The sequence below is a fragment of the Macadamia integrifolia genome, chromosome 12, assembly GCF_013358625.1.
Source record: "Macadamia integrifolia cultivar HAES 741 chromosome 12, SCU_Mint_v3, whole genome shotgun sequence".
Taxonomy (NCBI): Eukaryota; Viridiplantae; Streptophyta; class Magnoliopsida; order Proteales; family Proteaceae; genus Macadamia; species Macadamia integrifolia.
Genome location: NC_056568.1, coordinates 28,806,524 through 28,821,194, shown reverse-complemented (window position 1 = coordinate 28,821,194; position 14,671 = coordinate 28,806,524). Strand labels below are relative to the sequence as shown.

At 38.0% G+C, this 14,671-nt stretch overlaps 1 protein-coding gene across 1 annotated transcript in view; it reads right to left on the bottom strand.

The window, feature by feature from the left end:
- Nucleotides 1-896: 896 nt before the first annotated feature.
- The window catches only part of LOC122057085 (transcription factor IIIB 90 kDa subunit), a 28,503-nt gene continuing 14,728 nt past the window's right edge, over nucleotides 897-14,671 (bottom strand). Inside the window, exons 5-11 of the mRNA XM_042619081.1 lie at nucleotides 12,082-12,167; nucleotides 11,876-11,952; nucleotides 9,654-9,710; nucleotides 9,374-9,486; nucleotides 2,425-2,504; nucleotides 2,170-2,256; nucleotides 897-1,067 (exon numbers count right to left, since the gene is read on the bottom strand). Of these exons, the coding sequence (XP_042475015.1) occupies nucleotides 912-1,067; nucleotides 2,170-2,256; nucleotides 2,425-2,504; nucleotides 9,374-9,486; nucleotides 9,654-9,710; nucleotides 11,876-11,952; nucleotides 12,082-12,167 (656 nt within the window). The 3' untranslated portion in view covers nucleotides 897-911. The remainder of the gene's footprint in view (nucleotides 1,068-2,169; nucleotides 2,257-2,424; nucleotides 2,505-9,373; nucleotides 9,487-9,653; nucleotides 9,711-11,875; nucleotides 11,953-12,081; nucleotides 12,168-14,671) is intronic.

The following is a 14,671-nucleotide window of genomic DNA, read 5'->3' as shown; positions in this document are numbered from 1 at the left end:
GTCTACACATAAGAACTACAAGGAAACTGCAGGAGAGCGAATCAGCGTACTTCTTTTAAAAGAATGCATCATGAAATTAAAGAGAGGAAATGACAGAATCTTTATCCAAGATCCAAATGGCCGGACCTAATAGGGAGAAATCATAATTTCTTAGAGATACATAGGTAAAAGAAAGTTTAAAAAAGACAACCTAATGCTGCATAGAATTGGTGGTTCACTATATTACAGAGACTCTAAACCCTAATCCCCAGAAGGAGACCACCTCACACATGCAGTTACATGCACACAATAGGTAAGGCTTTTACTTTTAGGTGGGGGGCAGCAATTATTGAATTGAGGGTTAGAGAACCTCTATGATAGGAGATAGGATGACAAATTTGGAATACTCATGGGAGACATTCCCCAGTCAATTATTGATATTCCATAATATATATAAGATACAGATAGTACAGCAATACAAGTACATAGTTGGCCCCGAAACACAATAAGACAAGGATCATAAAAATTCAAATCCATCTTTCGACGTGCACAATGTTAGAATTATGAACAAAATTGTCAGTGACGATCTTTTTTTTTAACAGCTATACGTGATAACCATTCTTAATCAGAGGAAACTCCAGAGGTCATCTTGATCAGAATTGCAAGTAAAAAGTCATCATTATCAGAAAACAGAGACAAACGGGCCTGTAGACTTCAGTTTGACTCTCAAATCCCAAAAATGTTAAAATCTTGGCTGAATACTAAGAATATTTATGCAAATAATGGAAATTTTCCTCCCTTAGACACATTAAAGATCACCTGGCTCGGAGTTGACAGTAAAAAACATTAATATCTGAATGTAGGGAACGGAAAAATGCATTTTTAACATAACCCAATGTCGCTTGTGAGAACTAGGTTTCAAGTGACGATAGTCAAGAGGAAGAAAGCATGGCATTTTTTTCTTGCAAGATCCACAATAAAACTAATCCTTGTAGCATGAAGCTTACCGTCAAGCTCCCTGATGCTGTATTCTCAAACTCAATCAGTCGTTTCGTCAATGTTGCTTCACATATATGTACAACACTTACCTAGTGAAAGTTGCAACATCCACTAAAACAGTTAACACTCACTTGCCAATGTACAAGAAAAGCATTCTCACGTAAGAAAATCCATGGAACATCAAACCATATTTGATAAGATAAGCAGGAAAAACGGAATTCACTAATCAAAGCTCTAGCGTAACATAATTACTAATTTCTGACAAGTGAAAATACATTTCTATGATACAAGTAGAAATATTGTAACCCACCTGTGAAATGTGTCTTAGATGATCAATTATGAAATGAAATTACATTTGATAAGCCAAAAAGAGACATCAATGTTTTTCATATCAAACCAGCAGTAAACTAGGGGGGTAGCAAGTCATAGACAACAAGATTTCAGCCCTTTCCATTGTAGAAATAAGTTCCAGTTAATTGTACCCCATAATTTTTGTAAACAGTGATTTTTTGTCAACACAAGTACAAAGACAACTAAAGATGTAAAGAAATTGTTTATGAGAAAAATCAGCATTCATAGGGTTCTAACTAGCTAAACAAATGAAATTAGAATCAACATTAGTGAACACATTATTAAAGTTTCCTCTAATCTGCATTTGTATAAGCTTCTACGATATCCTAAGATTGGTGATTGGCCTATAATCAGTTATGTAGCTAATCCAATGTGTTCGGCAACTCCAACACCCTATGTCCATGTCAAATACACAGACCGTAGTTGCATCCATGTAAAATAGCCACAACTCAATTGGTCCTTTTAAGGTGAATATATATTCATACAAATTGAAAGATGAATACTTCTATAGCCTCGAAAGCAGCCCATTTTGACCTGTCAATGCCAGGCCAGTTGAAACAATGACCCTCAACAGTACCTCGTTTATGAAACTAGGGAGAAGGGGGTTTAGAAAGTGACAAATTTATAAATTATGAAAGTGTACCAAGAAAAAGATCATATAGCATTAAATCGTTAAGGTCAAATGATGAAAACATAATTTCTTTCATTCTACAGCAGACAAAGGCCTGCCTTTCTATATCTAAGATGAAAAAAAAATTAATACTAGATTTACATTCCAAGGTCTACCACTTTATGGAACCTAAGATTTTGCAGGTCAGTAAATATGATGAGCTGACTTACAACATCTGATTTTGAATATCTTAGACCATGCGAAAGTGCAGATATGTATAATGCCGCTCCACATAAACCACTAGGTTTTCTCCCTGTCTGTAAATGCTCAGTTAGTAAATATAAAAAAATTCCATAGTAATTATTCCTATAAACCCACCCCCCCCCCCTTCCTTTTCCGTTTTAAAAGAAGCATAAATCCGCTTATCAAAAATCCAACAATCAATATTTCAACTTTAATAAAACTAAGAGAAAGAAAATAAAAACCTGCATCCAATCCCGCTTCATGCTAGCTATAATGCGCAGTGCAGCCCTAGATACCTCAATATTCTTTCCTCCCAGTAAACCTAAAATGAACAATAATAGTTAATAACGCCTGCTCACACATGATATATACCAGATAAAGGAGGGGGACATGAGAATCCAGAGTCCACAATCACATATGTCAGATAACAAATGTGAGCTATATTCTAAAATACCTTTTTTCTACCTATCAAAAAACTGTAAGCTAAATATCATCACATGAACAGTTTTTTTATATAATTAAGGAAAGTCTAGCAAAACAGTCGAACACTATAATATATCATCAGTGCTCCATATATCTGACTGGCATGAGTTATGGGGGTCCTTCAATGACGATTGTACAGATACGCTCTTTGCTTGGTTAAAAAAGTGACTATCGAAAAGGGAAAAAGGTCCAGTCTTTAACTTTAAAATAGTTGATGTTCAATTCAGCTCGAATGATACAGCCATGTAAGGACAAGAAGCTTATCTTGACAGCTATGTAAGGACAATTCACCACTAGCTTACTAGTTGTGTATTGCTCAGTTATGGTAAAGTTAGTCCAGATGTTGCTTTAGTAACCTAGGAGATCTTGGGTTATGGTTCACCTTTTAACTTGGGTCTTGACAATTTTGTGGATGAAGAGTTGGACCATTCTCCATGCTCTTTGAAACGTATAGTATACACCAGCTCTGTCTGAATCTTATATTTTTTCCCCCATTTTTCATTAGTGTCTAACAGTCTTCCTAATTATTAACCATAAAGTCACTCATCTTCCGTGATGTCCTGCAGCAGAGTACATATGAGCTCAAAAGAGGGAGATTAGGCAGTCTAAATTGGAAGAAAGAACAGTTCAAAGTTGTACTGTTCTTAATTAATCAAGAGGAGAAATTTCAGTTATTTCCTAATATTTCCCCTATTGTAATCAACAAGGTAGAAATGAAACCTCACCGCTCAAAATGGGTTGATATTTAATCAACCGTATGGAAAAAAAAGCTAAGTTGGAGTTAAGAGATCAACTCTGGAATCAAGAGGTTTTAAGATAACAAAATGTGTTGATCGACATATTCCTTCAAAGCTTACAGAAAACTGATGTAAGGAAGATTACAGATGTAATTAACCCCAGTAAAGACTAGTAATTGGCTCCAAACAAGAGATTCAGATATGATCAGAAATTACAACTGAGAAAGAAAACCTAAAATAGGTCAAAACTTTAATAACTTCTAACTCACAACATAGGGCTCAGTTGAGCCTGAAATTTTGATCAAATGGAGGACTTATATGGACAAACAAAACCTCAAAATATGATAAAACTGCTGGCTGGATTGAGACTTATGTTGTTTCTTGGTTTAGGGAAACAAATAGGAGAAATCACACAGCCGCAGCTTCAGGCCTTAGATGGCCTTATAAGACTGGTCGAGTGCTCCTCTTGGGGTGCTGAACAAGCCCTCAAAATCTTGGTCTCATCTGATCACAGAGTTGGGGGAACCAGGGATCAAGATGCTTCTCAGGAAACCTGGAAACTTGAGATCGATGGGAGAATCTGTCTTCTGATCAGGTATGCCTTGAACAACAGTAATATCACTTAGAACCAATAGTAAACAGAATAGGGAAAGTGAAGAGAAACAAGGATCGATGGATATTTGTGGGGGGGGAGGGGTAGGCTATCTCAGCCTTGGGTCTCTCACCCACAACTATCTCAACTGTTGAACTGACCTCTCCTAGGCTAAATCGTGTGAACAAGCATAGCAAACTTCTTTAATTCAAATTTCAAATCAGTGAATTCTTACAACTAAAGGCCTATTTATAGCTTGGCCTAAGCTCTTACAAAACAGAAAGTAATGAAAAGGGGAACTTTAAGAAACATGAAGTTTTAGACTTCCTTGGTCAATAAGAAAGACAAAGAAACTTCTTGAGACAACTAGCTAGTTCTAAATACTTGTTGATGAGCACACTTACGTGTAAAATCTAGGGTAGCAAAACATGCATTGTACATATTTAGAATAGAGCTACCTTGGGTTTTACTCTCTTTTTGCAGGTTTTATATTTTCAAGGCCTTAAGGACTATCGAGCGCTATATCTCCAATTTTACATGTAAAGAGATCCTGTTTCTTTTTATGATTGCGAAGAGGACGAAATTCTAAGCAAGATGGACGTGTTCAATTAAAAGTACACGTCCGTTTGGTCACCCGTACAAGTGATTAATTCTTTTCGGGCCAGAAAAAAGAATAATGGATCAGAACTTAACTGAAATGCAAAACCAACCCGTTTGCAGTTGTCCCAGAGGTACAAGGAATATTCCAAATGCCAACAAGGATCAATGAACTACACCCTTAAGTGACTAAAGATTCGTTTTTGGTAACAACTGCCTAGCGTAGTTGGTGAGTTGTAGTGTGCAAAATCCCTTCCTTATTAGGAATTCTCAAGTTCGAACCTCTTGGTTGCTATTTTTTTGTGGAGGTTTTTCTTGGAATATTTTCTCTCTCCTACTCATCACTCAAAGGAGGTCGGCCAAAGGGTTTCTTACACAATAGGAGAGAGAAATAAGGAAATTAAAGAGAAATATAGAAAAAAAAAAGAAGAAAAAATAGGAAAGGAAAAAAATAAAAGAAAAATCGTCCAAGAGGTTGCCCACGTTTGAAAAAGAGAGAAAAAAAATTTAAAAAAAAAAAGGGAAAAGGAAGCAAAATCGTCTGAGATTCCCTACTTCCTATGATTCTCTCATCTCTCTCCTCCACCTCACCACAAAATCGTCCATCCACCCTTGGACGTCCTCCTCTCTCTCCTATTCCCTATAAAAAGGAGTCCACAAAACCCTAAAGGGTGGTCCCTCTCTTCCTCTCTACTTCTCTCTTCTTAGGTTTTTTTAGCTGCAACTTCTTTCTCAAGCTCTAGTTCTAGGTTTATGCTTTAAACACTTTTGTAAGTTCTTTTTATTCAATTAATGCAAGCACTTTTGTTTTTGATTCAGTCTCTTATTTTTATTGTTTAAGCAATTGAAGTTGTAATTTTCAAGTTCTAGTTCTAGGCTTAGTTTTAGGTGACAAGAACAAGCTATGGAGCATGTCTTTCAAGTTCAATTTTTTTTCTTCAGGTTTGTTTTCTCTAGTACTAGAAATTTCAGATTTGGTTTATTCCAGATCTGGTTTTTAGTATTGGTAGTATCTCAAATCGATCAAGTTTTCAGTTCAAGGGTTGAAGTTCAAGTAAGTAGGCTCCTTCAGCAGTCTTCTCACCCCCCTCTCATTCCCTTTTCTGACTACCCTTTCTTTCTTAATTTAGGATTTTAATTTTAGTCGTTACATTATTGCTATCCCTTTCCCCCAAGGTTCATGGCTAATGTATGTGTTGGTTTGCCCCTCCTAGCCATAGAACCATCATTTTATTTTTTTTATTTTAATTGTCTCCCTTTCCCTAAAGCCAAATAGAGTAACCCTTATAAGAGTGACTCTCTGGTCAAGTAGGGAATCTCATATTATGATGCATCTCTCAGGCTAAGTAGAGAAACCTACTTGCGAGCCTCTCTCTAGCTTCCCTCCCCCATTCTCTATATAATAGAATTAACACAAGGGAAGGAGGCACTTCATTCTTCTTCTAGGGTTTTTTCTTAGTTGCTCTATCTCTTTCTCTAGCTCTAGTTCTAGGTTTATGCTTTAAACACTTTTGTAAATTCTTTTTATTCAATTAATGCAAGCACTTTTGTTTTTTATTCAGTCTTTTATTTTTATTGTTTAAACAATTGAAGTTGTAATTTTCAAGTTCTAGTTCTAGTTCTAGGCTTAGTTCTAGGTGACAAGAATAAGCTATGAAGCATGTCTTTCAAGTTCAATTTTTTTCTTTAGATTTGTTTTCTCTAGTACTAAAAATTTCAGATTTGGTTTATTCCAGATCTGGTTTTTAGTATTGGTAGTATCTCAAATCAATCAAGTTTTCAGTTCAAGGGTTAAAGTTCAAGTAAGTAGGCTCATTCAGTAGTCTTCTCACCCCCCTCTCATTCCCTCTTCTGATATCCTTTCTTTCTTAATTTAGGATTTTAATTTCAATCATTACATTATTACTATCCCTTTCCCCCAAGGTTCATGGCTAGTGTATGTGTTAGCTTTGCCCCTCCTAGCTATAGAACCATCATTTTATTATTTTTATTTTAATTGTCTCCCTTTCCCTAAAGCTAAGTAGAGTAACCCTTGTAAGAGTGACTCTCTGGTCAAGTAGGGATGTTCATATTATGATGCATCCCTCGGGCTAAGTAGAGAAACCTACTTGTGAGTCTTTCTCTAGCTTTATCCCCTTTATTTTACTTTATTTTTATTTCAGCATTTTTTTCCTTCATTGCTTTTTAATTGCGTGGGGTGTTTATTTTCAGCTATTTATTTATTTAATTTTAATTGCGTGGCTTGCGTGTTTAAATTCTTAGATGACGAATGGTTAGGACGTTATTTTAGATACATATGTTTAGGACGGTAATTAGAATTAGATCACAATCATTAATCGGTTCACTTTCGCATTATTAAAAGAATAAAAAAAAAATAAAGTGGTTGCTCTCCCTGTGTTCGACCCGTAGCTACACTGATCCGTACGCTTGCAGTTACATTTTAAAATCCCAACACTTTTCAACTAAGAAATCACAAAAAGGAAACAAAATCCAAATCATGAAAAATGAAACAAATGCTGGAAATCCTTGCTTGCTGAATAAGTCTCACAAAGAGACAAAATTGCAGCTTCTTGCTGAAATCGATAGGAAGCTTTTAAGTCCTTCTAGAAGACCTAAGGGCTGGCTCGAATTGCTGGATTGGATGGCTGATTCGATTGGACAGATTTGGAGCTAGCTGGGGCTGGCAGGTCCAGTCAAGAATCTAGTTTGATGGAGCCAGCTGCTCCTTTCTCCATTGGTAGTGCAAGCATGTGGAATCTGCATAAAAAATCCTATAAGACAGTCGTATGACCGGCTATGATGTATGGGGCAAAATGTTGGGCAGTTAAGAAGCATCATATAGATAAACAAAGTGTACCAAAGATGGGGATGTTGAGATAGATGTGTGGCAAAACTATGATGGATAAAGTATGGAATGAACATATTATAGTTGATTTGGTAGTCACCCCGATACATGATAAGCCCTGAGAAAGTCGTTTGAGGTAGCATGGCCATGTTCAAGGAAGCCTTAGGATGCACCAATAAGGAAGTGTGATCTGATTCAGATTGAAGGAACTAAAAGTGAGGAAATACATGCATAATTTAGGTCTTGACTCAAGTATGATCTCGAATAGAGCTGTTTGGAGGGCAAAGATCCATGTAGCCGACCCCCATTTAGGTGGGATATTGCATAATTGTTGTTGTTGTTGTTCCCATGTCCTCCTTTTATTTTTACTGTAATTTTTTATATTTGTCTTTGTATGGATCCATGTAGCCGACCCCACTTAGTTGAGATAAGGCTGAGTTGTTGTCATGGTATTGTTTGTGATTTCGACTAAAATTTAAACATTCCAATAATTTAATCTCTTATTTTGGAAAAAAACTGTATTTCCTTATTTCCTCCTGGCTTTCATTTGATCCCCCTGTGAGAGTGAAATTCCTTTTCCCATTTGAATGCTTTTCCTCAAAATTTTGAATGCTGAATGTTAATGATTTCTGTTATTTAAGTAAGAGAAAGCATGCTTGGTGTTCAGTCCATTTTCGAATTCTAATGCATCATTCGCTAAACACTTTGATGCAGTATTGAAGACGGATGCAAGGAGGAAGAATAGGGTTCAGCAGCCTATCGAGTAGGGCTGGACAGCAGCAGCCTATCATGTACTTTGGGGGTTTTTAATTGTTTTGCTTTATTTTCAGGTATGGTTCATTGCTTGAACCAGTTGGGTCAATTTAAGTTATGATTGGTTTCTTAGGAGTTAAGTTATTAGTTGTTAGATTCCATTCTTATTGTTTCTATTTTCAGTTTTAGAAACTTCTGTATTAGTGAGAATCGATTGGGAGGTTTCCCTATTTTGAAACCTTCCAATTCATAGGGTGTATTACCTCTCCCCCACCACCCCCCTCCCCCTTTTATCACTATAAATTCAAGGGCAAGGCTCCATAGAAGCCCACGATTTTTACAAACTAAATTACTGCTGCTGCTGCTATTTCTGAGAAATTGCTTCATGTTTGATCAAAGTTGATGGACTGGTGTTCGATCCGGTGACTCTTGGTGGTGTGAAGCCCAAGAGGTCCTATCCTCCATTATTATTATATTTTTCTATGGTAACTCAAGTTGTTATTGCTGCCTCTCTATCACAGGTATTTGAATCACTTCTTCTCTCAGTTTCTTCCCAGGAATTTCAGGTTTCTTGTATCCCAATCGATATCTCCCTAGAGAAAACGTGAGCAACCCAGCCATACCCTTGGGCTGAGGTTTTGGTCGAACCATCCCACCAACTAAGGTCCCCTTCGATCCAAATTTCATGTCATTCTGACCTGCGGTTTGTGAGATATAAGAAATCACCATATTTTTGTCCTGTAGTGGTTTTTCAGACCTGGAATTAAAATCGACATAATGGATCTGATTCCTTTTGTTTCCTGTGATGTTTGTTCATGTTTTATGAGTTGTTCTAACCCTATTTCGATACCTGATATAACCCTTCATATCTGATTACTATTCTGATCTCAGAAACCCTAACTGCTGGAATCGATAGACTTGACTTCCAGATCTGATCTCCTTTGTATTGCTGTTATACCTTGATTATTGGTCGTTCTTTGATAGTAACCTGCAGCATTGGGATTAGGTTGACTTGTCAATCCTAGTTCTACATTACACTTAGCCAGAACATGATACTCCAGCACAGGTAGAATTGCTTCATCATATAGATATTTTAAAGGAAAAAAGATCAAGAAGCACATTTCAAATGGCATCAAATGATCAGGTAAATAACTGTGTAAACAGTTAGTATCTGCAGGGCTTACGCTCTGTGAAACGATGAATGAAAAGACTGGGATCAACAGGTTTTTGAACAATTGGATGTTCTTCAAGCCTCAGCAGTTTGCAAAGCTGCAAAAAGACAGCGCCTAGCACATAACTGTAACACAATCACAAACAAAAACACAATAAATCATGCAGGGTAACCAATGCAAGTAAAGCAAGAAATAATTTATCATATTCATTTAAAGAAATAGGTATAGAATATATCAGTGTTTGCCCTCACAGTGAAACTGAATAGAAAACTTAAAAGATAAGCATATTTACACATTAATCTGCAGGTAGTCGGAAAAATCAATGAGGAGATAAGCCTTTTTATTTTCCCTACAAAACAGTATGAACAGCTGCATTAATTAAGAAAGTTGTCTATTCATAACGTGTCCACAAAAAAACTAGTAGAAGCAGAATAAAAATTTACAGGACCATAGAAATTCTGCATGTGAAGCTGTCTTAGAATGAAAAGGCTTTTTCCCAGCTCATTTAAACTTCTCCACATAAGATACACCGTTTTACTTAATTCTATTCGTATAAATCAAAGAAAATGAGATAAATTTTGGTTCTGGATTATAATTATGCAAGAGTTAACGAAATTTTCAATAATAATAATGAAGGTAATTTAAAACAAAAGAGCTTAAAAAGATGAACTCGAAGTCTCGAAGATGGAAAAATAAGAGGTGAATGATATATACCAATGGTAAATATCAAGAGAGAAAAAATTCTTTACAACAACAACCACCAAAGCCTTATCCCAACTTAATGGGGTCGGCTACATTGAGGTTCCAAGCAAGGATGAACGCAAGGATCCGTGCAAAAAGATTGATTGTTATGGCTGATTATAATAAAGTGTCTGTTGTCGACCTGACGCACCACCATAGATCAGCCACAAGCTTATTACAACAGACTATAATAAGGTACCGGCTGTCTACCTAACATCCCAATATAGATCGACAAAGCCAAAGCATCCTACATGCATTACATCTACCACCAAGACAATCCATCTCCCAACCTACTTTTATGAAAAAAGGAATAAGCAAATGAATTCTTGATGTCCCCTCTAAGCATGAAAGTAACAACTCAACACAAGACTCCGTATTAAAAACTATGTAATCAACACACAACTCCTAGAGCACACACATTGCACATGCACCTCTAATACAAAGCAAATGGACTTATGATGGCATGGTAGCATATGCATCGTATACGGAGTTTAAGAGTATGCATGGACAACAAAGACCCACAACAGCCCCTTTAAGAATTTATGAAGTTCAAAGGCTCTAAAGGAGAAATAAAGGCCATCCATCAAAAGTGAAGGAAGAGGCAAATGAAAGCAAAAAAGGCATGGGCTGCAATAGTAGGAAAGATTAGGACGGCCCTGAAGACATTGGATGATAATAGGGACAAAGTTCCAGAAAGACAGATGACAAAACCAATAAACGTACACCAGCAGCCTAATATGATAGCCTTCTCTTAGCAGTCCCCTCTTTTTTTAGCCACGTCGAGGGCTCTTTGGCCAAATTGACCACTGGATTGGAAGGTCCACCTTGGACTAGCCATGCATCAAGTTTCACAACCCAGCTCTACCGTATCACCCACCACGAAGATGTTCAACCTTGTTTTTCAACCGTCAAACCAAAATTGCCCCAAACCTTCCGAATTTGAACCCTTTTCCAATTTTCAAACTTAATATCTCCATGTAGGAATTTCAGATTTGGCTGAAACTTGGCAGAATAATAGATAAACAAATGGACAACGTCTCCACAAAATTTCAATCTCAACACAACTGCTATGTGGCAACCACTTGGGCCATTAAGGAAACATTTTCCAATGTTATCACTTCTCTCTTCTTACCAATACTTATGTCAATATGGCTGGTGTATTCAACTTTACTAGAGTATATCCAAAAGATTCATGCATTTAATATTGACAGTTTTTTACCCAAGGAATCTCTTCAACAGTAGTAAATTATTTTTGAGGCACAAGCCTCATCAATAATATATGACAGATCAATCATGCGAAGTTAAGAATATTCTCTTGCTTTAATTATCAAAATCCTGCCAAGTCCATTTCTTCCATGAACCTCATGAGAGAACATAAGGCACTAGCTACCATAGGTCATGGTTCTTTGGTAGTTCTATCTTCAGCCAAGAGGTAAAAGACAATCTTCAGATCCGGTGGCTCCATTAATTCAAATCTAAACAGATCAACATTATATTTCCAGATCACTTCTGTAGTGCTACATTGTAAGATTCTGTGCCTCACAGTCCACCACCCCCCCCCCCCAATATTTATAAATGTATGATGTATCATCAGAACCCCTTCACTATTTTCATAGAACAGAGAAATATTTAATCAAGATATATTATAAATTGTCACAGAAATTTGTCAACTTATACAACCATGGATCTGCACATGACACATCTAAGATTACTCAATGTTGGGCAGTAACCACTTAACTCTCCCACTGTATATATAGAACATTAGAACCTTACCTGCAAGCAATGTAAAGGCAAGCAGCTGCAACCTGTGATGTTCTCCGCCCCCTAGTAAAATTCCTCTCAACCGCTATCTTCAAAAAATGAAGTATATTCAGATTCATATGTGAAAAGAAGAAGAAGAGTAAGTGTTACTATAGAGATTTACTATGATATTAGCATATGATATAATCAACAGAAAGCCTAAGCGTAATAAAACATACTTTATAGAAAGCAAAAGCCGGATCAATTATTGAATTTCCACCACCAACACCTAGACTTACAACCATTTCACTGATTTCATCTCTTCCTGCAATACAAAAAGAGAAAGCACCGATAATTGAGAAAGTAGAAAGTCATATAACAATCATAGGACAGCCTTATGACAAATGCTTTATCTAAGAGGGGGACATCTAAACTATAAATTAAAATTTATCAACTAAAAAATGAGGAATCCAAAGGATTAAAATTGAGAACCCACTGATGAACCAGGCTTTGTAGCCTTCCCACTTCCATCCCATTTTCCCCTCCCTAATCTCAGCCATAGTAGACAAATTCAGATTCAAGAATTATTCGGAAAGCATAAAAATTTGGAATAACTTGTTTTAGTTAATGTAAGAATTCCAAAAAAAGAGAGGAAAAAAGTGAGATTTTTCGAAATTGACATCTCTAGGAAAAAATAGCTCGGACCCTCCTCCGGCAGCTTCTACCGCCGGAACTCCTCCTCTCCTCCCGGATTCTCCCCCCAATGATACCTCCTTTTCTCCCTCCTCTCCCTCGCCCCCTCCTCCCCATCTGGAATCCTGGGCCTCTGTTGTCTCCCTTAGCTCTCATCCCTCCCTTGTTGGTTTTCCTGACGTTCATCCCCCCTACCCACCTTGCAGATTCTCTGGTTGGTTTCTGTCCTGTAGGTCTGCTGGACTCCGAGATTGCCAAATGGCAAAATTGCCTCATTGGGCACTTCCTTGGTAGTAGGCTGTCATTCCCTATGGTGAAATCCTTACTTTCTTGCCAATGGAAGATCTTCGGCGCCCTCTCGATATCACTCCTAGACAATGGCTTATTTATCTTCAACTTTACAAATGACGTGGAGAAGAATTTTGCGCTGAACAGTGGTCCTTGGATGGTTGGTAAGAAACCTATCCTCAGACAATGGGACCAATTCCTTTCATTCACCAACGTCGACTTCAAGACCATCCCAGCATGGATTACCCTTCCTAACTTGCCTCTTCACTTCTGGTGTGCGAAGGGCCTCAGCATTATTGATTCGATAATCAGAAAGCGACTCTATCCGACCTCAGAACGAGGACTCAAGACCATCTGGCCTACGCTTGCATCTGCGTTGAAATCTCTGCAGAAGTCCCCCCGCCTACCTTGGTGGACATTCACAATGACGAAGGCATATCCTTCACACAGGAAATTCACTACAACTGGTTGCCCCCAATTTGTACCATCTACAAATCCTTTGGCCACAAGACCGATAGTTGCGCTCCAAAAGTTGCCCCAGTTGTAGAAAATTTTATCCCAAATGATGCCCCTGCATTTATTGCTCTTGAGCCAACTAAAGTGCACTCTCGAAGAAGACACTGCCGCATCCATAGCCGAATGGCTAAACCCCGATTCTCTGAGAATCCCAACTCCCTTCGCTCCAGACCTGCTTCCGTTGGTCCTCTGGACTCTGCTCTTTTGTCCATTGGTCCCAACCGCTTTCATCTCCTTCCAATCTATCCTGTTCTGACTCTGATTCCAGATCATCCCTCTCCTCTGCCCCGTCTACGAAGGTTTCTTCCTCTCCCTGCTCTAACACAGTTGTACCCGCTTCTCACACTGCTTCTGCTCTGCAGGTTGGCGAGATCCCCTTGCCACCGGTAGAATCTATCTCGAACCTTTCCCCTTCCTCTCGCCCTTCGTCTATTACTCTCTCCTCCTCTCAAGACCATCTTACCCCTGTCGACGACACACTTTCCCTACCTCCTCTTCTCCCTCTTCCTTCTCCTATTACAATCCCCTTTGTCGGTGGCCCCACCCCTATCCGAACTCCCTTTTCTGGTCCTTCCGGCTTGTCCTTCTAGCCCTTTGTCTCGACCATCCTTCCTTAAACCACCCCTCTAACCACATCCTACGGATCCTCCTAACCCACCTGACCCTTATACCAATTCCATCCTTAACCCGACATTCCGACCCAACATTTATGTGTGAAATCTAGTGTAGTAAAACATGCATTTTACATATTTAGAATGGAGCTACCGTGGGTTTTACTCTCTTTTCGCAGGTTTTATAGTTTCAAGGCCTTAAGGACTATCGGGCGTTATATCTCCAATTTTACACATAAAGAGGTCCTATTTCTTTTCATGGTTGCGAAGAGGACGAAATTCTGAGTAAGATGGACGTGTTCAATTGCAAGTACACATTCGTTTGGTCAACCGTACAAATGATTATTCTTTTCGGGCCAGAAAAAGAATAATGGATCAGAACTGAACCGAGATGCAGAACCAGCCCATCTGCAATTGTCCCAAGGGTATAAGAAATATTCCAAATGCCAACAAGGATCAATGGACCACATCCTTAAGTGATTGAAGATTTGTTTTTGGTAACAACAACTACCTAGCGTAGTTAGTGAGTTGTGGTGTACAAAATCCCTTGCTTATTAGGAGGTCTCAAGTTCGAACCTCTTAGCTGTCATTTTGTTGAGGTTTTTTTAGAAGATTTTCTCTCCTACTCATCACTTAAAAGAGGTCGGCCAAGATGGTTGTAGCAAGTTTGAAGTAGAGAGAAAATAAAGAAAAAATAGGAAAGAAGAAAAAAAAAAAAAAA